At 44.3% G+C, this 26,813-nt stretch overlaps 1 protein-coding gene across 1 annotated transcript; it reads right to left on the bottom strand.

Annotated features, from left to right (window-relative positions):
• Window positions 1-73: 73 nt before the first annotated feature.
• Window positions 74-26,813, bottom strand: LOC147882687 (alpha 1,4-glycosyltransferase family protein). The gene is made up of 5 exons (XM_087400402.1): window positions 24,522-26,813; window positions 21,799-21,948; window positions 21,548-21,685; window positions 18,885-19,085; window positions 74-1,362 (listed from the first exon to the last, which is right to left on the bottom strand). The coding sequence occupies exons 1-5, from the start codon at window positions 26,522-26,524 to the stop codon at window positions 1,176-1,178; spliced, it is 2,679 nt and encodes an 892-aa protein (XP_087256528.1). The 5' UTR covers window positions 26,525-26,813; the 3' UTR covers window positions 74-1,175.

The raw sequence follows: 26,813 nt of genomic DNA, 5'->3' as shown, positions 1-26,813 counted from the left end.
TTCATCTAATTCTATGGCACATTCCCTTGGAGTTTGCAAAAACTGCCACACACACACACACACACTCAGAGAGAGAGAGAGAGAGGATTGTCTTCCAGACATTATGCTCCTCTAGAATGAGTGGGACAAAGGCAATCATTCCAACACTGAGGTGTTGACCTGTGGCAAATAAGAAGAAATCGGAATAGTATGAATAAGGTAGATGTGCATGGGCGGTACTATCCCAGGTCAAATATTGTAGTCCCATCTCTAGACAGTAAGAGAAAGGATCTCTCATACGCACTGCTGTACAACTCTCAAATGCTCTGGTATACAATATTGTACACCTACAAGCTTCTACTCTGAAACAATACAAGTGCATGGAATATCTAGAAGAATCTGCTCCCAAACCTTCTAGTGGACAGTACATTCTACGCGGACCCTCTCGCTGTACCACTCCACATGCGGCATACTGTTGTGGCACCCAAATTCTCAATAAACTTCAATGCAATGGTTGTGTACAAACCAGTCATTTACTACTCATACAAGGAATTATAAAACATCTTACAGTCTGAAATACTTTGAGCGGACACCTGTCAGGTTCCAACAAAAGTTCCAAAACACCCATGCTGTTCATAGATGAACATAAAGAGTAGGACTAAACCGTGTAAACTCGTAGCATTTGACTATTTTCAGTCTTGTACTTTTCTTTTTCATGGATTCCTTTCCCCTTAGGACTTTTAAAGGGCGTAATCTTTGTAGAAGGATCCACTTGTCTTCAAAAACCATCATTTTCAGAGTCAGTCTACTTTACAATATGAGATTATGTACCAGAAGATATACCTGCCTGATTTTTACGCTCCATTTAAGTATTTGACAGTGGCCCTGCTAGGACGCTCGCCTGAAATCTACAGGTGCATCGAAGTGCCACAGTATTTTGATTTTTCTGCATAATACGTGACTGCAGCCACTAAGGACAACCCATTACTGCATTCTTTACCTCGACTCAAGTAAGCCCAGAAGTAAGCTGCCACCTTGTTCCTCAGATCGTCTTGATCGTGTGATGGATTCGCTAGACTTAGCTCAGCCACATCTTAGCCAAAGCTCAGAGATAGAGGGACATAATTTTCTTCACAGTCCTTGCATGGCCACCTTCCCTCAGATAAGAAAAAACGGGCTTTGTTGATGCTCCAAATTTATAGATATTCATGGCATCTCATGCAGCGATGATTTATGACTCTTTCTACTAGACTGCCAACCTGAGGAACCAGCTGTGCAGTTAATTGGTTCCAGAAGTGCATTGCGTGGGAATGATTGAACATCGCCTTAAAAAGTTGATCCTGTTCGTACTGCTCCTCTTGACTGACTGGAGTGAAAAAATATCTGCCACATCATCAGAAAACACCAGATCAATCAAAAGAGTTGATACAAAGTATGCGAACTAGGAGCTCTCCGTTGGAATGGAAATAAAAATCGTGGCTCTAGTATTTTACATTGAGACATTAAAATACAGACATCAAGAAGTGTAAAAGCATCAGCATAAAAATACTGGAAGATCACAAAAGCAACTCAATAGTTTGAAAGTATGATTCCCTGAATATTGAAGTCCCCATCCAGCCCTCACCTTCCTTAGCTTAAACTATGCATGTAACTATCTCACAACAATAAGGACAATAAGAAAATCTATGATTTCAAAAAATTGAAACACAGATCCAAGCAAACATTCTTCACTTCAAGCTAGAAACAAAAAGCCTCTAGGAAGGTGTTCGTGCAGCGCATCAGACCGGGAGTCGGGACAGCGAACGGAGCAAGGTTTGGGGTCTCAGCTCTCTTATAGGATCTAGAGTGATTTCTCATATCAAAAGAAGGCGCTCATTCGAGCATACAGCACAGCTAACGGGCATCAGTTTATTGTCATGTTCGATATGCAAAGTTCATAAGATGCCATCTCCCCTCAGCTTGCCAAGACAGTGGGGTGCACCTTGGTGCCTCACCAGCTTGCAGTGGACGGGTTTACACCCGGCTTGCGCACACATCACGCATAAGGCCGTCCAGTTCACTTTTTCCGTTCAGAAGGCGATATTTACGCGGGATTTTATTCTGACTCCTTTAATGGGGTGCGACATGATCCTCAGGATTCAGTGGTTCCGTGAGCATGTTCCGACACCTGATTGGCGGCAAGACACCTTCACGATTGTAAAAGGTTTACCTGAGCCCGCCGTGATACGCGATGATCGGAGCATATCAGGGATTTCGTTAATCTCTCATATTCAAGTAGGTCGCGCCGCCCGCAAGGGTGCCATGTGTGCACTTGTCTACGTCCAGTGCCAAATCACTGCAATTCAAGCCGCTTCTCCGATGGGGCAAGCAATGGTGGATCTACTCCAAGAGTTCTAAGACATCATGCTCGACATCTCCAAGTAAGTTTCCGTATCGACTTTCCAAGTTTATGGAGGAGTAAGAACAACAGTTGTCTCAATTACTGCGTGCAGGGTTTATTAGACCTTCTTCTTCACCTTTTGCTACACCCATTCTATTTGTGGCAAGAAGGATAAGTTTGCACGACTATGTGTCGACTACAGAGCACTCAACAAGCTTACAGTAAGCAACAAGTTTCCTATTCCCCGCATAGAGTACATCTTGGAACGACTCAATGGTGCAAAATTTTCCTCAAAGATTTACCTCAAGAGTGGCTACCATCAAGTCGGGATTTTTGAAGCTGACATCCCAAAGACAGCTTTCCGAACAAAGCGAGCTCATTACGAGTTTGTCGTCATGCCCTTTGGTTTGAAGAATGCACCACCAGCATTCAACAAGATGATGTCACGAGTATTTGCAGAGTATATTGGGAAGTCCCTGTTCATCTTTCTCGCTGATATCTTTATCTTTTCCGCTACAGCCGAGCAACATATTAAGGATGTGCGATGTGCCCTATAGTTATTACGTGATAACCAGCTATACCTCAATGCAAAGAAAAGTGAATTCGGATTGCTGGAAATTCAGTATTTGGGCTACATCATTAGTGCTCAAGGGATTCGATTGGACCCTGAGAAGATCCAAGCTATCACAAGTTGGACTGTCCCCACGCCGGCCCAAGAGATCCGATCCTTCGATCCTTTGTGGGTTTGTGTCAAGCATACAACTCGCACATGGAGGGTTTCTCAACATACGCAACCCCTCTTACAGATTTACTCAAGGGGGTAAAGACACGCAAACAAAAAGTTCAAGTCATAGGCAAAGCTTTGCAGGCCTTCCATGACTTGCAACAGTTGGCCACGACAGCACCAGTTATGAAGCCTCTTGGGATGATCCATTTCTAGTAATCACAAACGCTAGCAATGTCGCCATAGGGGCACTTTTACAGCAAGAGGATAGGCCCGTGGCATATTACAGCAGAAAGCTTAACGATGCCGAAAAGAACTATTCAGTGTATGATAGAGAGCTCCTTGGTGTCATCCAGGCATTAAAACATTGGAAGCCTTTCCTATACAGACGGACTTTCACGGTTAAGACAGATCACCAAGCCCTTAAGTGGCTTCAGACAATGCCTAATGCGCAATGAAGCGATCGACAACAACGGTGGAGCCAAATATTCCAACAATTTGGGATAATGATCGCGTACGTTCCCGACAAAAACAACCCCGTTGCTGACGCTCTCACTTGGAAAGGTTCCATCCAGACCATTGAGCAAGCCACTATGCTCGAAATCAAAGGAAAGGACCTTGATAGCATGAAGACACAATACGCGAAGTCAGCAGAGTTTGGCACGCAATTCCAGTTAGCCACAACGCTTGCTCCAGGCCATTACTCATTAGAGGATGGTTGGCTTTTCTATAAGAAAAGATCGTGTGTACTCAAAGACAAACAGCAGTTTGCTTCTTCATGATGCCCATGACGCCCTTACCGGTGGTCACAGAGGTATCAACGGGAGTTTGAAGTTAGAGCGCTATTTCTATTGGCCAAAGATGCAGAAGGACATATACGGCTATGTTCAAGGCTTCCCACAAGAAAGCAGCAGGCTTACTTATGCCATTGCCAATCCCCGACAGTCCTTTTCACAACATAGGTATGGATTTCGTGGGGCCACTTCCAACATCTGCAGGTACACGTAATACTCAATGTCTTACTATTGTTTGTCGCTTTAGTAAATATTGTATGCTTATTCCCTGCAAACAAACGGCCAGCGCTGAAGATGTAGCTCGTTTGTTTATCAAGTATTGGTATCCCATTGGAGAGTTGCCAAAGACCATCACATCCGACAGGGACTCCAAGTTTACGTCTTTTGGCGAGCATTGTTTGATAATTTTGGTACTAAGCTGCAGATGTCCAACGCTTTCCATCCGCAATCGAACGATGAGACGAAAAAGTATAATGGTATGGCATTTGATATTTGGAAATCATATTGTCATGATGCTCAAGAGAGTGGGAGCAGTTTCTCCTGCTTGTGCAAGCCATTCTGAACGATACCTATTCTTCCAGTATTGGCCGCACACCTTATGAAGCGACGTTTGGACGGCGGTCTGGCATCATTTGTAAATCCCAAACGGTAAAACCCATGCTTGTTTTTAGTATATCCCAACAACCACCACGCTGGTTTCCCATAACGAATTGGCGACTGAGAATAGCCCCTCGAGCACAAGTATCAGGATTCATTTGGCCAACTGAGCATAGCTCCCTAACGCGCGTCCATGTGCGTGGATTTGATCGGCCAAGTTGATCATAAAAAGGATGCTTCACTATTACGCATCTATCGACCTTCTTTATCTGCTCGGTCGCTGCGCTTCGCCGGCTTTCTTTGATGATCGATGAATTCCAGCCTCGACACTCCATCTGGTAGAAGAACTGTGAGGGTGAGACTTGCATTTGGACACGACGTACGAAAGGGCATTATACGCAAGGTGAGACGGAAGCGTGAGGAGTATTTCTTCCAGTAGGTCGCGTTGTAGATTGATATCTAGATGAAAGATGGACAACCCAAGTGTGCGCTGCAAACAGATGCATTTGCTGTTCAGAAGTCATGGCTATTGAAAATGGGAGTTGGGTGTGTCCTTTTCGAGTATCATGCCGGCGGTGGCCTGCTCATTTATCCCAACTGCTCAGGCTGGAGTCGACGTACGAATTGAAGCAGTCAAGATAACAACGAACAGATTGAAATGGCCGCGGCCCATTTGTTGTTGCTGCGCCGCCCTCCGTTCACTGCCCATCCGATTTTTGTCACTCTTACATTTGCACTACAAAACCTTAGGATAGGACATTAGGTTAGATTAACCGGGGGGTTAGTATCCTTAGATTAGGGTTGAGGTTAGTGCTGGTTAATTTGGATTAGGTTAGGTCAAGATGACTAGGGTTAGGTTAAGATTAGGTTCTACTCATGTGTGTCTTAACTGTCTTACAAGTCCTAGGTTAGTGGTGTTCTAACAGTTGTAGGTGACCTAGGAGCCCCCCACCCAAGGAAAAAAAAAAAGAGAGCCTTGGCAACCAAAATTTGCAGGTTTTTACTAGCCCTTGCCTGGCTGTTTGCAGCCCATTTGTCAGCTCCATTTTGGAGCTTCTTGGCCCACCTCCTTCCGAGCCTCTCCATCACATTTCGAGCATTGAGACAGGAAGGAATTCACACGTGCATACATTTGGCACACGGGACAACTTTATTACACACCATGGGACAGCCAAAAGCACATGGATGGAACATGGCGCAACATGCCGTTTTGGGCAGCTTATGCAAGGCTCTGAGCAGCATGCAAAAAGATTAGGGCAGCTTTAGCCTGAGGAAGATTCATAGGCCAACGGAATCTTTTTGATTACCATCAGCAATCTGTTGTACCCCCTTATATTGGATGTTGCATTAGGTATTTTCTCCTTTTGGGCTTATTAAGAGGATTGCCATGCATCAGATTTCACCTGATCTCCAAGCTGAAATACACTTTGCCTCATAGCTAGTGCATTTCAAGCACGAAACATCTTGCATGGTCAGGATATATATGACGGTGGTTGTGAGATACAAATGCCATAGAGCAGCCAATTGTCAGAGCTATGATGCTGAGGGGAGTTATGCCAAAGGCTATTCAGGCCTATAAAAGTAAACACTCAACATCTGAGGAATGCCAATGCTAGTAATGCAGCCAGCCATGTTATGCCTCTCCCTAGTACAAAGCCAAATCATGTTTTAGAGCGGGTGACGATGCCTCCGTATGCATGACAAAATTTTGGTTGTTTTCAGGCTGCAAATACAAGAGGGCTTTGTGGGGATAGCTGCTCAAATACAAACAGCAGCCCACATAAAGGAAACAAAAATGGATGAGTTATGTGCAGGGGATAGAGGCCAGTCTTCACTATTGCCTCATGTGGATGCTTTTGGAAGAGCCTGTCCCTCTAGCATTTATTTCTCAGCTCTATTTCAGCACAATGCCTATGCGATGAGTTGGCCTCAATCTCAATCAAACAGGAGGAGGCCAATCTCAATCAAACAGGAGGCTCTACATTAGAGTCTAGCCACCTCAAGGGCAGCCTGAACAGCAAACGCAGCCTGGAAAGATGTATGTGGAAGGACGCCATATGCCCAATACGCACATGAGTTTGTGGGCCGAATCCAACATTGATGTTGCCTTGTCAAATCAGTAAAATGCCTATGTTGGCGTACCATTTTGACACGTCCCAGCACTCCTGAAACCTCTGATCTGCAAACAAACACACACAACGTGAGAAACTGAGCAGGCTGCTCACCACCCAACCATGACATCTACGACATCTACGGGATGTGATCCCGAATCAGGAGATGTCCCCTCCGAGCCACGAGCTGAGCTACTGGCACGAACTCCCAATCAGATCCAAACCAGCCTGGTGTCCCATACCACCAGGTGGCGCTATGAAGCCTGGGATCTGCTACTGGGCCTTGGGCTATGCTAAGATGCAGGCGCGCATCCGCGACTCAATCCAGGATCAGAACTAGCACCTGGGAACGAAACTTGCTCCCATCGGCTCTCTAAGAACTGAACCCCTGGGCCCCTTATATAGACTCGGGCCCCAAGCGCCAAAAATAGCGAAGACCTCTAACTGGTTCGTACCCTTGCCACTCAACCCGAGAATCAAGCCTGCCTAGCTCTAAGCCTCCCCAGGCTACCTGAGCTAGTCCTGTGTACCCAGTACACGTCAGATACCAATCTGTGCACACGACATACTTCCCCTCCTCTAAAAAACCCGGAAATGTTCTTTGGAGGTTTTGTAATGTCTCCCATGTTGCATCCTCCTCAACACGATCCTTCCACTTGATCTTGTATTCCGTGATAGATCGATTACGAATCTGTCTGTCATGAACTTCAAGAATACACTCAGGTTCGTGTGGAATAAAAGTTAAATCTGTAACTTCTATTATCTCGTGAGGAGAAACAAGCTGATCATCCGCACCCAAGACTTCTTTCAATCTACTGACATGAAAGACTAGATGTACTTTAACATCAGGAGGCAATTCTAGTCGATATGCAACTGGTCCAATTCTTTTAATAACCTTGAACGGACCACAGTATCTGGGGAATAATTTCGGAACCAAACCAGTACTTAGGCTCTTGGATTCCTTAGGAATTCTCAAATATACCATCGTTCCTTCAAAGAACTCTGTAGGTGAACGATGTCTATTAGCATAGAATCTGTCCCAATCTTGGGCACTTCTAATAGACTCCTTGGCAAACTGCAACATTTCCTGCATGTCTTGCAAGAAGTTCTTTGCAGCATCATTTTGAATCCCTTTTAACCCAACCATAACTGGTGACTTAGGTTGAAACCCGTACATAAGCATAAAAGGACTGTAACCAGTACTCGAATGCTTTGCACTATTGTAAGCAAATTCTATCATAGGTAGATAATCTTCCCATGAAGACTGTCTCTTAGATACATATGCCCGAAGCATACCTTCTTTGTACGGCCATCGAATTGTGCATGATCTAAGGAACTCATACTTAGAGTAGTTTCTAACTTCTCAAAAACAAGTGTCCAAAAGTTACTTGTAAACTTTGAATCCCTGTCACTGACTATGTCAGATGGCAAACCATACAGCTTAAACAAGTGGTCCACAAACTCGTGAGCCAGCTGAACAACTGAAATAGTTGTTCTAGTAGGTAAGAATCTAGCCATTTTTGTCAAACGGTCGACTATGACCCAAATGGAGTCATGACCCTTGCGCGTTCGAGGCAAACCAGTAATTCCCATTTATTACCTCGAATCTGTAATGGCTGTAATAAACCTGCGCTTCTAAGGCGTTCTCCCTTAGTAACCTGACAAACCCGGCAACCTACTACATAGTTCTCAATAAATGCACGCATCTTAGGCCAATAAAAGGTATGCTTCACAAGAGACAGAGTCCGATGTATACCCGGATGTCCAGCACTAGGAGCATCATGACACTCCCAGAGAATCTTGGATCTAAGTTCCAGAACATCTGGCACACAAATCTTTCCATTCCGGAACAGCAAGCCGTTCCTAATCATCCACTGACCTCCCGCCGCCTGTACCGTAGGTGGCACAATCCCTGAGTCCTGGTCAACCATGGAGCTCCCATCCTGGACTCTCTGCCAATAAGAACTGAAATGACTATCAGTTGCGTATAGCCCTCTCAAGGATTGAAATAGGTCTGAGGATATTTTTATAAATGACAGAGCATTTACAAACTTGACTCGACTTAAGGCATCCGCCACACTGTTCAACGAACCCTTTCGATAACGTATTTCAAAATCAAAATCTTGCATTAATTATGCCCATCTAGCTATCCGTCCCCTCAATTCAGATCCATCACACACATACTTAATTGACTGATGATCAGTCAATACAAGAAACTTCAAACCATACAAGTAGTGTCTCCAAACCTTAAGGGCATACACTACAACATAAAGTTCCTTTTCTAGTGTGGGCCAACGATATTGGGTGTCGTCTAGCTTCTTACTCTCGAAAGCTACAGGTCTTCCCTCTTGGAATAGAGCTGCCCCAATCGCAAAATCACTCGCATCGGCCTCTAAAACATAAGGCCGGGTAGGATCGGGTAATGCAAGAACGGGTGCTTCCTTGATAGAAAACTTCAAGGTTTTAAAAGCCTTGTTCATTGCATCATTTCAAGAGATCGGCTGGGTAGACCTGCATCCACGACCTTTCAATATGTTTGTCAGGGTTGCCGTGATATGTGAATAATCACACACAGACTTCCGTAGAAATACCGTAAATCCTAGGAAAGAACGAAGTTGTTTCACAGTCTGAGGAATAGGCCATTCTAAAACCTTCTGGGTACGATCCAGATCAATGCTAATACCTTCAGAAGAAATCTTGTGTCCTAAGTAAATGATCTCCTTCATAAAGAAGTCACATTTACTCATCTTGGCATAGAGTTTATGCTGTCTGAGAATAACTAAGACAATCCGAAGGTGTCCTATGTGATCCTCAAGCGTTCGACTATATACCAAGATGTCATCTAAGAACACTACAACAAATTTGCCCAGAAAATCTCGAAACAAATCGTTCATCATCTGCTGGAAGGTGACAGGAGCATTGGTCAAACCAAAAGGTAATACAAGAAACTCGTAGTGGCCATACCTAGTTCGGAATGCGGTTCTATCTATGTGTTTAGCATAGATACGGATTTGGTGATAACCCGTACGCAAATCAATCTTAGTGAAATACTTCGCTCCGGCCAAACGGTCGATCAGATCATCAGAAGGTAGAGGGTATCGATTCTTAATTGTCACTTTATTTAATCGTTTATAATCTATACACATTCTCCACGTAGAATCTTTCTTCTTCCTTGAGAGGACAGGTGCACCCCAAGGTGATTTACTTGGGCGAATATAGCCCATATTCAAGTAATCCTGTAGCTGTGTAGCTAGCTCATCCTCCTCAAGCTGGCTCATCCTATATGGTGGTACACTAATAGGTTGAGCCCCTGGGACTAAGTCTATGCGATGATCTACTGCCCGTTCTGGAGGTAAACCTTCCGACAGTTGAGTAGGAAATACTATCTAACAACATTCTCAATTCACGGTGTTCAAATACACTTAAATCATTCTTGTTATTTACAGAGACAACAAATAAAGAAAGCGGAATAAAAACACACTGATAGACATCATAATGAGAAGTGTTCAATATATTCCGCAACTGCATCATCGCAGATACAATAGGTCCCTGAGAAGAGGGAATATTATCACACTGAATACAAAATTGGGTATCCTTTTCTACAAAAGAAAGGGTATGCTCCGTCCATCCAATCCGAATATTGTGGGTTTTAAACCACTCTATTCCGATTAACAAGTCTACATGCTCCAAGTGCATAACATAGCACGTAAGAGCCCCTGTGTATTCTTGAATCCGGATAGGAAGCGCTTCAATCTTGCGATCCCAAAACTGCTTCCCAGCTGGAAATTGCACCTCATAGGTGTGATCGCTAGGTATCGTGGACAGCCCCATCTTCTGCACAAATTTGTAATTAACAAAGTTGTGAGAGCTGCTCGGGTCAAAGAGAATGTGAACCCTTTGGTCCCTAACTTCTCCATAAACTCGGAAAAGATCATGGGAATCAAATAACGAAGTATTGAAAGTGCAATTACAAGAAAGTGGACAGGTAATGACATTTACAGAAATACCTATCATCAAAACTTAGTTCGCTCCCTTAGCCTTGGTACCTGGACCCGCTGGAGCTTCGGTCCAAGCACTAACTTTTGATTCTTGTACTTTGGACATTCATTCTTGGTGTGGCCCCACTCCTCGCAGTAGAAGCAACGTCCTTCTTAAGCTTCAAGGTACGAAGGAAACGGGCTCGACCATTCTTTGCCTGAGTCAAGTGTTTCTTGGAGGCGTTGTCTATAGACTTTGTCTCCCTGGTACCAGTCGTAGACTAGAAGAACTTCCGTTTGTTCTTCCCACTCGTGTCAAAAACTGTAGTTGCCTTTGCACCGGCCATGGTATCATCATAAATACGCGTGTAATTCATGGCCTCTTGCAACGTTGTACATTTGTTATTCTTAATCTGCAACTTGTACGAATCTGACAAACCATCCACAAAGAAACCTAACAAGGTCACTGGATCCATCTTTGTGGCCCTGGTCTGCAGATCTCGAAACCTTTGAAGATAAACTTCAAACGACAAGTTCAGCTTAGACATATCGAGGGCTTTAAGCTTGCCAACGATATCATAGTCGTCCTCCTTCTTCAGGAACTCCTTCCTGAAGACCCCTTCGCAATCTATCCATGTAACCGGCTTAGGTTGGAGTTCCTTCCACCATAACAAAGCCTTTCCTAACATCAAGCCGGCTGCAAGCTGTATTTTCTTTTCATCTGGGTACGGGTGGAACTGGAAGTGTACCTGCCACTTGTGCAACCAAGTGTCAACAACCTCCTTGGTTTGAGACTTCTGATCTCCGGGAAAAGGGTCTGGAGTTATGTTCGGACCTAGCACTGAAGCCATGGCATCCACATGCGTGAGTGCCTGCACAGTGCTAGTCGGAAGGGTGAGAGTCGTCTGAATCCCTTGGAGTTGCTGTATCAACCCCGTTTGATTTGCATTAACCTGCTCGAATTTTCCATCCAGAGCAGTGGTGAATTCACTGAAGGCCTTCTTCGTAATCAGATCGTCATAAAGACCCTGGTCTTCCTCAGCAGGGTAATCCAAATCCTGATCGCCCATGGCAAACTCAGGATTTACAGAATCAGCCATGTCTGAAATCTGATCTGAAAAGAGTATAAAACTGAGAGAAATAACTGGGGGAATCGAAGCTGGAAGGAGAGTGGAGCAAAGAAAAACCGTCCCAAGAGAAGCTGACGAAAGAAGAGGAGCCGGTCGAAAGAAGATGCTGGAAACTGACGATCAGCGGGCGTAGATGATCCCGGAGTCTCTCCTTGCTGGTTTCGCTGCAGGCTGCAGTGTACGGAATTCTGCAGCAGGCCGTACTGTACGGAAATCCCCCGCTGGCTGTACGGATGCTGACGCAGGCTGTACGGTAGCCTGTCGCAGGCTGTACCGAATCTGACGCAGGCTGTACCGAATCTAGATGGCGCAATCCAATCGATGTGCAAGGAGGTCTACTTGTGCACACTAGCTGAGGCTATGGCTGAGCTTGGGTCCCTGCCAAACTATATAGGGGATGGGGCAGCTTATCTAGGAAGCTATGCTTCCCAGAAAAGCTCACCCTCCCAAACTTGGAGGGTGGTGCTTTTTCGAAAAAAAGCAGATCCTCCTCCAGCGTGGCCGCACCCTGCTCCAGCCCCTAGCACCCCTCCCTACCTGGCCGAATTCCCTTCCAGCCATGGCGCACCTCTCAGCCACTTGCACTTGCGTCACCTGCCTCTACGCAGCCCTGACCAGCAAACGAAAACTCCTCGCCTGCCACTCAGCCCTTCTCACGCCTCTCCTACTTGCATCTCCACTCTCTCCTAGCTACAACCTCAACCCTCTCTCACTATTCCCTTCAGCAATTCCGAAATCAAAGACTCTCCTTCTCCTACCTTTTCCCTACATCCTGACCACCTCCGATAACTCATGAACCAACAAGATCTTGCAGCAACAAATTTCAAAATTAGGGCATACCTGGAGGAAGAAATCGTCCAAAGTTTTCGCATCAGAAGTTCCTACCTCAGGAGTTGGCTCTGATACCAACTGACACGTCCCAGCACTCCTGAAACCTCTGATCTGCAAACAAACACACACAACATGAGAAACTGAGCAGGCTGCTCACCACCCAACCATGACATCTACGGGATGTGATCCCGAATCAGGAGATGTCCCCTCCGAGCCACGAGTTGAGCTACTGGCACGAACTCCCAATCAAATCCAAACCAGCCTGGTGTCCCATACCACCAAGTGGCGTTGTGAAGCCTAGGATTTGCTACTGGGCCTTGGGCTACGCTAAGATGTAGGCGCGCGTCCACGACTCAATCCAGGATCAGACCTAGCACCTGGGAACGAAACTTGCTCCCATCGGCTCTCTGAGAACTAAACCCCTGGGCCCCTTATATAGACTCGGACCCCAAGCGCCAAAAATCGCGAAGACCTCTAACTGGTTCGTACCCTTGTCACTCAACCCGAGAATCAAGCCTGCCTAGCTCTAAGCCTCCCCAGGCTACCTGAGCTAGTCCTGTGTACCTAGTACACGTCAGATACCAATCTGTGCACATGACACATTTGAGGTCAAGGATAACTTGTCTTTCTTACATCATGGCAAGGGCCTGGTTGGACAAGTGTATGGTAGACACTTAAAACATATTTTGACAGACCACAGATTCAAAGGAGAAACCAAGAATCCTAATAAGCAGAAAGAATCTCAGTTTTGGAAGATATTTCACCATGGTTGACGAGGGCAAGATTCTTTATGATGACATGCACCATGCCCACACCTGGTTGAAGATGAGGACTTCATCTTAGAAGCCCTACACATGGGCAGCTTTCAAAGACCTCATGGGTGTCATACCTAGAAGGAAATTACAATGGTACAGCCTAGGGTTGAAGGCCTTACATGTGAGGAGTGAAGATCCCTGGAATGTTGAGGAAGCACAAGAACTTCCGGAGCTGAATATAGCATGTATAATGAAGATGATTTTCAGTTTATTGCATTTGGGCAAGAAAACATAGCTAGAGATGCAGTGGATATATGGAAAAGCAATAAATGCTCCCAATGTAGAAAAAAGGGGACAGCAAGGCATAAAGAGGTGTGCAAAGTGACTCCATGGAGACGAGCATTGGCTATGTGATTGTGGAGCTATGTTGGAGCATGTTTATTCTACAGCACATAGTTTTGAGTTTAACCTCCATCACTTGCAATTTTGATTATGTTGAGCGGAGATGGTTGTAATGAAGGCCAAAAGTTGGCCTAGTTAGTGGGGATTAGGATGATTAGTACTTGGGGGTGTTTCCAAGATAGAGAGGTCAAAGGGGATAAGGAGTACCATGTAAGTACCCTCCCCTCATGTGCAATGTACTTTTGATGTGACATCTAATCCTATCTACTCTCCTCCTTCCTCCCTCCTAGTTGTTGCCTTCTCTCTCTCTCTCTCTCTCTCTCTCTCTCTCTCTCTCTCTCTCCTTGGCATTGTTGCTACCAAGTAAAAATAGCTCATATCTCATCTCTGTATAAGCCATCCTTCCCCACCAAGTTTCGTAAAACCCGCGTGGGTCTTGGTGGTTGAGGCTCTGGTTCATGTCGTGTGTGTGTGTGTGCTTTGGATGAGTCTATTCGGCTCCTTGGCATTGTTGCTACGAAGTAAAAATAGCTCATATCTCATATCTCATATCTCTCTCTCTCTCTCTCTCTCTCTCTTCCTCTCCTACCCAGACCAGAGATGTTTGGCTGCTTTCATTCATGAGGTGCTCTAACACCGTGATAGGATACTCTGAGCACGGGGACAAGGGCAAACTTCCTCCTCGACTCATACTTCTCAGAGCTCTATCACGGAGTTCTTTCAGCCAGATCACACAGACCCCATGAGGCGAGGCCTCGACATGACCGTGACCCGGAGCCTATGACCCGACAGCTCGAACAAAGGGTTGACTCACAGATCATACTTGGGGACATCCCCTCCTTGTTTAGGGTCGTATCTCGACCAACGAGGGTCACAGCGGCCCTAGTCAGACGCAGAGCTACGACCAGGAGACGTACCAAGACTGCAGGGGAGGCGACAGCGCTCTATTGCTGACCTCATGCCTCCACTTCCACAGCCCCATCCATCATGATGTCCTACTGTTGTTGATAATGATGATGATGGTTATGATGATGTTGACGATGATGTTGAGATTGATATATATATAGTCGAGATATGATTATGTTGTACTTAGGATTTAGTACTGTCATTTTGCATTTTCTGCATTCTGCATTGGTATGGATGCTCATTTAGTAGCTCCACTACCACAACTCATTGTATCAGGTTTCTCACAGTCTCATAGACCCATCGGTCTTCCAAAGACTTTAAGAAACTCTCTCTCTCTCTCTCTCTCTCTCTCTCTCTCTCTCTCTCTCTCTCTCTCTCCCGCCCCCCGTGGATACCTAGGGAACGTCGCCTATGTACGCTATGTGATCGACATGAGGTTGAGTTAGAGGAGCACTTCGCACTCCGATACCCCATGAACTACGAGATCTGTGGTCGCTATCATTGTCTCTTTAGAGACAACTTTGGTTCCCTCTCCAAGCTCCTTTCGTATCCAAATCAGGGATGCCTCGCTGCTTTCATTCATGAGGCGGTTCGACATAGAGAGCACTTACTTAGGATACACAGACAGACCTCGGATACACCACCTGACTCTTCTCACAGCAAGATCACGAAGTTCTTCCATTTAGATCGTACAGGCCACACAGTCACCAATGGCAGATGTAGTAGGGACCCAAATCCCGAGGCACGCCACACTCGACAGCGAACGAGCACATAGATCACATTGGGCGACCTCCCTTCATTGTTCAGACCTGCGACACCACCCACCAATGTTACAATAGCCTTGGTTAGGCTGAGAGCCACTGCCAGAACATCGAGACGCACAGCGCCCACAGACAGTCGCCAGCGCTCCATCACTAGCTACGCATCAGCACGACCCCGCCCCCTCACGAGCCCCCCTTGACATTTATACACTGTGAGGCCTACTTTTACTAGCCAAGGCCGGCATGGCCTGATGGTGTGGATTGATTGACATGTGGATGAGGATTGTGATTATGATGATGATGTCATTATTGATGATATGACTATGTACTACTTAGGACTTACCATTCAGCATGGGTGATGGTGCTCGTTTAGTAGCCCCACGCTTTCTACTTTGTTGTATCAGGTTTTCCACCACATAGACCCATCAGTCTTCCATAGACTATGATAAACTTTCTTTCTTTCTCCCCTTTCCACCTCTTCCTCTCTCTCTTCTACCCCTTCTCCTTCCTTCTTTCCCTCATCCTCTCCCCCTTTCCACAAGTCCTAGATGCGATCGTGGTCCAAAACTAGCAACACGACAGCTCAAGCAAAGGGTTGACGTAGAGATTATGCTTGGGGACATTCCCTTTTTGTTCACTGTGGGAGTGTGACCGACAGGGGTCACAGTCTCCCTTGTTAGACATAGAGCTGTGACCGGGAGATAGTGCAGGACTATGCCCACAAGCAACCGACGGCATTCTATCTCCAGCTTTATGCTCTTGCTCCCCCACCCTTGACGAGGGGGAATAGAGGGGACTACAGTCGTGACATTGGAGCATATTTCACTTTGTATTGATATGACAAATTATCTGATGATGATTATGATCATAGTGACGATGGAGATGACTATTATTTTATATCGCTATGTAGCATTTATCTTTTGTTTTATGCATGGGAGTTGATGCTCGTCAGCTTACTTGTATCAGGTTTCTCACAGTCTCATAGACCGATCGGTCTTCCGAAGACTTTAATAAAGTTTCTTTCTTTCTTTCTTTCTTTCTTTCTCTAATCTACCCCTACCCCCTTTTCTACAAAAAGGTGCTCAAGTATTGGGTGTTTGTGAGAACATGTTTTATACTATGGTCTACACTCACCATTGGGTGCTAATGATATTGGTAGGATTGTCATAGTAGCCAGTGATGGACTTTATGGTTTTCAACCTTGTGAGTGGCTGTCATGAGATTAAAACTGCACACTGTGGTGTGTTTTCAAAGGATGAGATTGGGCATGTTCTTGGATTCATCCACATATGTGTTCTTGTCGTACTAGCCGAACTGTAAATTTCACCTTAAGAAGTTTTCATCCCTGTTATGGCTTGCTAATATTGCAATAAGTTCTATATATCTTAAGTGGTGTGTAGCTCTATTAGCATCTCTTGTTTGGCAGAGACTAAAATGAAATCTTATAGTCTTCACAAGCAATTAAAGCTTGAATGAAGAGAATGTGGACCAGTTTTGTATTAGCTAGAGAAGACTCAAACTTTTGTATTAGCTAAAGAGACTCAGACTCCGGAAACACAACACATAGTGCAGTTTCAATCTTATGTCACCAAGTTGAAAACCACAAAGTCCATCATGCATAGCAAGAACTAGCTATTTGACATCCCTGACAACATCATTAGTGTCCAATGGGGGGTGTGAGAAGTACTATGCGTGATGGAGTTTATGGTTTTCAAATTTGTAACTGTAATGAAATTGAAACTACGCTGTGTGTGGTGTTTTCAGAGAATGAGTTTGGGCATGCTCTATATGCACGTGCGTGAGTTTGCATACATGTATGTGTGTATACATATACACATACATGTACATTTATATATTTGTGTGTATGTGTGTGTGTACATGTATGTACACACACACACACACACATGTATGTATGTATGTATGTGTACGTATAACGTGCACGCACACATATAAATCATTTGAATCATATATTTATGTATGTGTTTTTGTGCATGTGAGTGTGTGTGTTTGTGTGTGTTGTGTACATACATACAGTAGTAGTTGTCTCACTTTGAGACAGCTACAAATGTACATTTGTCTTAATGAAAGGTTCTTTCACAAAAAATTGTGCGCGCGTAAACCATCGGGTCTTTGGTGATCCCTCTCTAGCTAAATATCAGTTTTTCCATGCCTCTCTACGACAATCGTTTTGTGATTGTCTTTATGCACCGGACATAGATTATCCTGCCTTCTTGTCATATAATGATGTGTTTTGATGTTTGAAATTTTCCGTCCCATTCTTTGGGACTGTTTTCTGTAATATAATGGCAAATGGATTTCACTATTAAAACAAAATGTGTGTGTGTGTGTGTGAAACCATCAAACACCTACACATATGGTATAAGCATGTCAATGCACAATTTCTTGACAATTGTGCACCATGCATGGTCGAAAATGTACGTGTCCCAATATGCAAATGATGTCCAATCCTTATGAAAATTTGCCAATAGACCGTACTGATTCAAACACCTGTGCATAGTTTCATGACCATTAGAAACATACAGTATGATATAAGCAAATTGATGCACAATTTCTTGGCATGTGTGCCATGCTGGTCGAAAATACATAAATGTCCAACCCTTCTGAACTTTTGTGACCATTGAGCATACACACACACTCTTTTTTTTTTGGTGAAAATTTTGATACTTTATATTACAGTTTGGCTATCCCAAAAAAACGAGATATGCCAAATTACATCAACAGAAAATCTCACTATATGACAAGTATACATCATGTTCTATATAATGAACACACACACACACACAAACACACATATACACACAATATACTGGTGTATATACCTAGATGAATCCGGGAACATTCCCAAACTCATCCTCTAAAAACACAACATAGTGCAGTTTCAAACACAACATAGTGCAGTTTCAATCTCATGATAGTCACTCACAAGGTTGAAAACCATAAACTCCATCATGCATAGTAGGGACTAGCTACTATGACATCCCCACTGACGTCATCAGCGCCCAACAGTGGGTGTAGACCATAGTATAAAAATTTGCTCACACATACAAATTCACACACCCACACATACTTGAGCATCCATTTATACAAAGTCTTTGTACTGAGTTTCTGTCAGCACTCCGGAGGTGAAGGGCTGACTCAGCCATGACGAAGGCTAGCACTAAAGGAGAAGGCTGGTGTATACCTATAGATCAAAGAAGACACTCACAAGACGGTCCATACTTCTCTTGCAAGTTTTGTGAGACACAAGACTCTACTAAATTTGACATGCAGCTCAAGAGCACAAAATGTGCTTCCACAGTGGAGTTGTAAGCGATGAAATCACAGAGTTGCAAAAGGGTTAAACACAAATGATGCAGTCTTTGACATTTCTTTTGAGTTTTATTATTAACTCCATTATGAGGCCTCCACACATTGACTACACACTAGCCAAGCCGCTCATTGATAGCCTGAAAACAAAATTTCTGCCAAAAATACTAGCTATGAAATCAAACCAGAATTTGTTACGACTGAACACACCTTGTAATATTTCCAGAGCTCAAGGGAAAAAAAACATGTGGCGGTTCAATGTTCAGTTCCCCAGACAGCTGTCCCAACACTTTACTTTGCCCTCCCAAAATTCTGTCAGCAACCCGTGTCAGAAGCCCAGCACCATTGAATTCTAACAGTCCATCATCATAGGTTGCTGTGAATTCGGAAAGGCACTCCAATAAAAAGGGGCTGTATAACATCAATGAAACAAACATTAAAACAATCAGATCAGCACATGCACAAATATCAAATATAGCAAGCAAACAAAAGAAACAGGCAATGTATTGAAAATAGCATGAGACATTAAATCAAACAAAATCAAACTTGGATTGTATCAAGAAAAACTACTTTTTGGCATATCCGATAAATTTTTATTTCCATCTCTCTGAGCCCTTCAGTTGGCTGTTACAAGCCCAAAACATTTAACAACCTATGCTCTAAAACTCCAGCACATTGAGGAGCGATCCATTTCTTTTTCCCCTCAACTATTCATATAATAGTAGGCCACGTGCATCCCTTTCATAACCACTGACATTTAATACCAAGCTTTCCACAAATGCAGGGTTGAAAGACAAGAAAGCTTCACCGCAACATGAAGAGGTCCTAAAAGCTAGCATTCATATTTACTTGAACCATTCTAAATCTTCGATAAGAAGAAACGTAGTGCTATCTTCATATGAGATCGAATGGGAGTGTCACCAAGCTTCATCTCCAATATTATGGATCCAGATTTTGCAACCATAGCACCTGCACACTCGTGTAGCTGTGTGCGGAATCCGGAGAAAGGCCTACCTCGTGACGACCTTAAACTAGCATATATGTAGATGAATCCAGGTACTTAAAAACGGCAAAGACAGGCTATATGTTAAGCTTTCTATGAGATATTATGGTCCCTTTCAGATTTCGGAAAAAATCAATGATGTAGCTAAGTGAGAGCGACGATTACTGACTTGGGTCATTCTTGGGGGTGGGCCTTCCAAGAATACCCAGCTGGGTAGAGAGCCCGTTCAGGCATGTCTCTCTCTAAAGACATCTGTGAGAGAAAGGGGTTGAGTGATATGGGACTCGTAACCTTACCTGGGATGGACTATGACTGGAGGTTGCTTGAACCCTAGCTCCAAGATCATCCTTAGGGATCTACGGTTGGGTGGTGACGTGCTAGCCTATACCAAAGGTGTCCCTATTTTGTGCACTAACGTTTGTTTGTCATGGCTCAAGCCTATGCAGCTCCAGCACTGACAGCCATTCTAAACGTGGAACAGCCCGAGATTTTGGACGAGGTAGAGATTGTTGAGCTGAACTGATATTGTTCACAGATTCAAGGGTACATGTAAGCGCAAATGCTAGTATGCACTAAAGTTCAAGCTTTATTGCTCCCATGAAGCACCATGGGTAGATGATGATATTTTTCCTGAATTATCCTCGCCTTCTTATTGTATACGAGGAGGCATTCAACATGCCCTGGTACCAGCTTCAGCAGAAGTGAATGTCACAGGCATGCTCTAGCCCATGGACATGCTGCTAGGTCTGTCATGGGCCAAAGGCAGCCATAAAGAAGCAGTGTACAGCAAGAGGGCAGACAAAGCCAGCAGATCTGGGTTCCCAGGTGGCACCAGATGCAATGAGGGTCTGCAGGTCCTTATATAGGGGCCTGGCATACTGTCAACTGCCTCACAAACCTGGTCAGTCTATGAGAGATCAGGCTATGTCTGTTAAAAAAAGTATAATTTAGGCATGTAGTATACAAATTTCCCTCCATAGTCTACATCTTACAATATTTAAGAGTTTATAGGTTGATGATAATATGAAGAGGAACAAGTTTTAAGGGTGATTGCCAGATGAGTGAAAGCCTGCATTATGAGAAGACATACCATGATATTGACCCAAACCTGCTTAGGCATGTTCCCAAGAGTTTCACAAAGTCTCGTTGGGGGATTTATGTAAAAGAGATTTTGGAATCTCTATGCATGGGTACTGACGACAACATAAGTGTAGCGTTGCTTCCCAAGTATTACATGGCCAAAGGATGACGAAGATGAAGCGGATGAGGTAAAGTGCATCCATCGAGCTTGGAGCCACTTACTCTTAGCACACGGCCTACAAGACTTAACATTCTTCGCTGGTCGAATAAACTAAATGGGACAAGAGTATGGATAGCCGAGAAGCTCACTCGAGCATAACTGAATCAAAGGGCCAAGGTCCGAGCAGCCAGACAGGCCGGCAAATGGGCAGTATATGGGGGAGTTTAAATCAAAACCAAAAGATCCTTAGTCTTAAACTGGTGTATGACCAAAGATTGTCTTACTGTTTCAGACTACAATGTAGGTGCCTTAAAATAACTCAGAGTCGCTTTATGTACTCCTTGGGAACTGCCTTGTGCCCTCCCTGACCAGATGTATTAGTTGGTTTTTGCTGTCTGAATGGAGAGAGAGAGAGAGAGAGAGAGAGAGAGAAGTTCACTATTTGCCAGGTTAGTGAGAGAGTTAGCTTGCTTGTTCATAAGGATTTACAACCACTGGCTTGTGGAGGTTTAGCAACCGGAAAATATTAAAATCAATTTAATTTTTGTGTGTCCTTTCAGTACCAGCCTTTTATTTTATGTCCATGCACATACAAAAAAAGTTTGGAAAGACAACAAAGGTAAAGACAACCTGAATTTGTCAAAGGCCATGATTGCCCCATTCAGTCTTTGTGTTTGATTTTCTGCCCTTTCAGCACCAACTGTATTGTGAAGTAGATCCAGAGGCTTCAACATTATAACATCTGTATCCATATAAACTCCACCATACCTGCAAAATGATAAAGGATATCCTACACTGTTACAGATGATTCTCAATACAGCTTCCAATGTTCAATAGTCTCCCCGAGAAACTGAAGAATAGAATAACACTTTAACCAATACTTGTAAAGTGCAGCCAGGCGTAGCAGTTCTGTATAATGAATATGAAACAAGTCTGTCTTTCTCCACGTCAACCAAACAGAAGCAAAAATATCAGCGGGAGTCCCTTCCAGCAACTCCTCCAAGTTTGGCATGACAACAGCAACTTTAAACCTGCAAAAACAAATATTCAACCCTTTGGATGATTATTTGAGATATTTTATAAAAAAAGAACAGCTTGAGATCCTTCTTACAAGAGTTGATGAAGCTATGATCCTTATTACAAGGAATAAATGTACACAAATATCTTGATTCACATATATTTTTATATTGCTTAAATGATATGATATCAATGCAAAGATATGTATTCAAGCGCAATACAAAGAAGTGCACAGGCATTGAGACAACCTTTGGGACAAGAAGCACATCAGACGTGTAAAACAATCCATTGTAGTGCTCTATGGAGGACAAGCAAGTGTCATAGCTGGCAGCCAACAAGGCTGCAAACTATATCACATAAAGTCTGTCATAACAAGAGAAATGGTTATTTTGTCAATTAATAGTCATTGCAACATTATTACATTAGGCGCCAATTTGATGTTGCGGCATATGTTTGTATTTATGATCGATCAAGCGGTGCAGATGGTACCGCTAAATTTCTAACATTGGCCACTGATTATTAATAAAGTTGTGCACCCACGTGTCTAGGTCCTATGGGTAATAGGAAAGGGAAGGACGCACTAGAGTGCATAAAATGGTAGGTGCATGAGTTATATATAGCCTAAGGGTAGGTCTAAATGGGAAGATGACCTTGAGGGATCTCGAGGACATTAATGAAGGGGTATCACCTTGGATAGACGTAAAACAAGAAATAAGTACTCTCACAAGGGCGCTCATCGTCGAATTTCTGCATTCATACACATTTGCATCCTCGAAATTCTAGCTCTTCACATTTCATATCAAAGCTGTAGCGATCCACTGAAGGGACGGAAAGAAAGAGGAAGAATCTATCCGTGTCTAGTGCGAGAGAGGCGAATGCAATAGGCAGAGAGCGGCATGTGCAGGCAGCGATGACCAGGGCAACAGGCCATACGGGCAGAGAGTGACGCCAGACAAGAGGCTGTACGGGTAAGGGCAGAGGGCGATGCAGGCTGTGTGAAGAGCAGCGTGACAGAGAGTGAAATCTGACACAAGTACATCGCTCTACACCGATCGGAGGAAGAGCAGAAGAGAATCCGATCCAGGAGAGGACGAAAGTTTGAGTTTGCCATGAGGATCTGACCAGCAAATACAAAAATCGGAGTTTTCCAGGGAAGCTCTTTTCTCTGAAACTCCATTGTGTTTGAAACTGCACTGTGTTTCTGTTTTTCGGACGGTAAATGGGTGTCCTAACAGGGCGACTCTCTCCCCCTCCCCCCCCCACCCACAAAACGGAAGGAACAAGATTCTACCCATCAAATAGCTCCTGTAACAATATTGAGACCTCCGATTCACTCATTGAGGCGTGTTCTTCCAGGATGAAAGGGCTAAGGCATTGAGACTCCCTAACGACTAGATCTATAGACAGGTAATTCAGTGATGGGTCAGAATGACGCAGCAGACCATGGTGAACCCAAGGGTTCTCTACCATAGAGCCAATGGGCTCTGCTGCTGCTGAGTGTGCAGTAGGTCTGCCCCTGGTCTGCTGTCCTGCTGTCCTGCTGCTGCTGTGGGTTGCAGTGGGCTGCCAAGCTGCCAGCAAGGCACCTCTCCTTCCTGATATCATCCATGACACGCAAACAAGACTTGTACAGACTCCAGAATAACAAAGATAATTATGATTATGCCCCTAAGGGTCATCAAGGCTGTCCTTTTGTGATTGAAAAACATTGTCCTTGACCAAAAAATAACTTTTTCTAAGCCAGTCAGAGAGGATTCATGCGTGTCCACATAAGAACCTCCAATACCTTCTTGCAATTTAGACTCTACCAGCATGTGCCCAGCAGCACATCAGGAAAGTACTTTTATAGAAAATTTTATATCATAAGATTCATACAGCTTCTCACAGAGGATTTCCCTAACTGACAATTTGCAAAACTAAAAGTGCACCCTTTAAGTTGCGAAGATGCTTAAAGTGAAAGGGGCATGAAAACTGCAAGAAACGCAAACCAAACAACTTCAACGTAATACTAAAACACCCCTACATTTGTTAAAGGAGAATGCTATCCCTCTTAGAGGACTACTACCTTTTCTGCTACCACTGGCAGGCTCTGGTCAAAGTTCAGAAGTACAGTTTTAGCCTCTTAATTCCTGCAAAAATATATTGTCCTTGCATTCCTATCCCAAATCTATTGATCCTCGAAAATAAAAAGCAAATTGTTGTTATGGCATTGTTCAGCAGCCCAAATGAAGTTTGTAGGCAACTTTAGACAAAATTATTAGTAAATAAGAAAAAGAAAAGTAAAAGAACTTAGTAAGCAAAGCTACGCGTTCTCATCAGTACCCTCCATCTGAGTGCTAAGCTTTGAAATCGCAACCAAACAACAAAACTTTGATATCAAAAAGCAAGAAACAAAGCAGAGAATTAGAAGGAGAAATGTGGAGGGAGGGAAGGGGGGGGGGGGGGGGAGAGAGAGAGAGAGAGAGAGAGAGAGAGAGAGAGAGAGAGAATTAAATCAGGTTGAATTTCCATCACAACCCAACCTACCCTCCCCCCCCAAAAAAAACAGAAAAAAACAAAACAAAATGAAATTTTGAATATAACATACCCGTCCTCCACAAAACTCGTGAAGAAGTTGAGCTCAATTGATTCTGAAAACACCACAACGCAGGCCTGTGGATGGAAGTGTAGAAGACTTTCAAGACTACGTTGATATCTTACAGTGTATGTCCATGGTGGAGTCGTCCAAGCCATAAAAACTCTGAGGGAGCATTCAGAATGCATTAGAAACTGCTTCAGAAACTCAGAAAACGTCAAACAAGGATCTATTCCTTTGAAAAATCCCCATTTCCTAGTGTCACCAGATGAACGATGCTTCTTGTGAATGGTTTTCTGTTTGTTGGAGCTTGTTCCTGCCCTCAAGCCTTCCTTGAGTCTTCTACCTCTGACCACAACTCCTCTTCTAGGTTTAGCAGTACCTGCCAATTTGCTTTTTCTTTGTAAATTTGTTGCCTCACTACTTGGGATCCTTCTTATTAGTGGATTTGAATTCATGGATTCTGTAAGAACTTCGAGAATAGATCTCTCTGCTCCATTTGCTCCAGAAACCAATTGCCCAGGAATTTCTTCATGACTCTCAGATGAATTTATTTTCTCTGCGACAATGCTACTGTGTGTCTTAACTGATTTCTCCTGGAGAGATGCGGTCCCCTCAATGCTGGCCCTTCGTAAAGCCTTCAATATGGCTTTGTCGCTTGTACTGAGACCATTGGGACCTAACGTGTCGGGATCTTGCAAGAGGGGATTATTGGCAGGATTCAAAGGATCAAATGCAGTTTTGCCGGATCGGTCCTTTTTGTACGTGTCACCTTTGTTCGACTTCTTACCAGAGTTGTCCAGCAAAAACCCATTTCTAAGAGAGCCTTTATCGATTCTCAAAAGTAGTGCGTCTTCTATTGTTTTGACCTCTTCTAGTCTCTCCCTGATGTCCTGATCCAAAGGCTCATCGTCGGAACTGAAAATCTGTGTACTACCAGAGGAGCTACTATTTGAGCTTCCTTGCCTTCCTGGATACAAGGATTCCCGGTTGTCTGTTTCATCTGCTCCAATCTGAGACTTCTTCACAATTGAGGGTTCTTTGAAAGCCCCCATCCTCCGGGCAACGCCCAATAGATGGTCCCAGATGATGCCGTCTCTTCCATGACTGGCATTCTTGTCATACTCATGCTGTGCATTCTTGGAAGAATTATGACCAACGTTGCCTCTGCTGCCCAAACCTTCCAAGGGATCCCATCTAGGGATAGTCTTTATCCCTCCCAACCTCTCTGGATGTTTTGGGGGTACTCCACCCTGAATTTTTTCAGTACTATTTTGCTCTGTGGCAACGGACTCTCCATTTCTGTTTCCCACCTCACTTGCAGTTCTTTGAACTGCAGCTAATTGAACTTTCGAATCAGCCTCTTCTTTACGCTTTTCAATAGTTTTCTCTTCCTTTTCTTCCGAATCTCTCTCTTCGAAATCCTCCAGCTGTTGTTCTCCCTCGCTTTCCTCGTCTTCATCCATGTCATCAAGACCTTCCCCTGCAGTGTCTCCGGGGTTTTCGAGGTCCTCCATGTCGTCAGTCTCCAGCTCTACATCAGCTTCTGTGTCGTCATCTAGTTTATCGTCTTCGTCGTCATCTTGGTCGTACTCATCTTGTCCTAGCACGAAGGAGCCATTCCCTGATTTCAGCTCATTAAGCTGTTTCGAAGCCGATGTCCCCATGTCCTTGTCAGACGACCTTGGCATGTCTTCGCCACGATTGGATCTCTCTACTACCACTTCATCTGGGTTATCGAAGCTATTCCCTTGCCCATCCTGTGATTTTGCACTCCAACGATCCTGTTGCTCCTCTGGAAGTAACTCAATAACTGAGCGACGCTCGAAATGAGCATCGTCGGAAGGATCATGTCGAGAGCTTCCAAGCTTGGCATGAAGGAAAGCGACCGTACACAAGAGAAGGAGACCAGCGATATAACCCAAAAAGCACCCTTTCCGCTGATGAATCCGAGGGGAGGAGGAAGAAGATCGAGAGAGCCTGGCGCGGGGCCGAGAGGAAGAGCGTTTGAACATGGCTTGGATTTCTCTTGATTCTGGTCGAGTAAGTGCTCAAGCAACCGCAATTCAAGTGAGTGATCGCCAACTGGAGAGGCAGGCGGAGGCGCCAAAGGATCTCGAGAGATTAGAGAGGCATGCAAGCAATCGAAGGACGGAGAAATGCCCCATGGCTGGCAATGGCAGGATGCCAGGCACTGACTGAATCACAAAAAACCTCGATCGGGAGAGCCAAATTTGTGCTCCAAACATCGAAGAGGAGAGCTAAGATTTACCAGAAACTCTGTCAGGAGCACAGAATTTGCAT

This window comes from Dipteris shenzhenensis, chromosome 29 (assembly GCF_047967505.1).
Source record: "Dipteris shenzhenensis isolate YYH24624 ecotype China chromosome 29, Dip_SZ_1.0, whole genome shotgun sequence".
Classification (NCBI taxonomy): Eukaryota; Viridiplantae; Streptophyta; class Polypodiopsida; order Gleicheniales; family Dipteridaceae; genus Dipteris; species Dipteris shenzhenensis.
The sequence above is the reverse complement of the archived record's forward strand: the minus strand, read 5'-3'. Positions and strand labels throughout refer to the sequence as shown.

Excerpts from the sequence above, each read along its gene's own strand:
- LOC147882687 (XM_087400402.1), bottom strand. The coding sequence starts at position 26,524 with ATGTTCAAACGCTCTTCCTCTCGGCCCCGCGCCAGGCTCTCTCGATCT. Across the intron at positions 21,686-21,798 it reads CGCCTGGCTGCACTTTACAA|GTATGGTGGAGTTTATATGG; the intron begins GTATTGGTTAAA and ends ATCATTTTGCAG. Across the intron at positions 19,086-21,547 it reads ATGGCCTTTGACAAATTCAG|CCCCTTTTTATTGGAGTGCC; the intron begins GTTGTCTTTACC and ends GATGTTATACAG.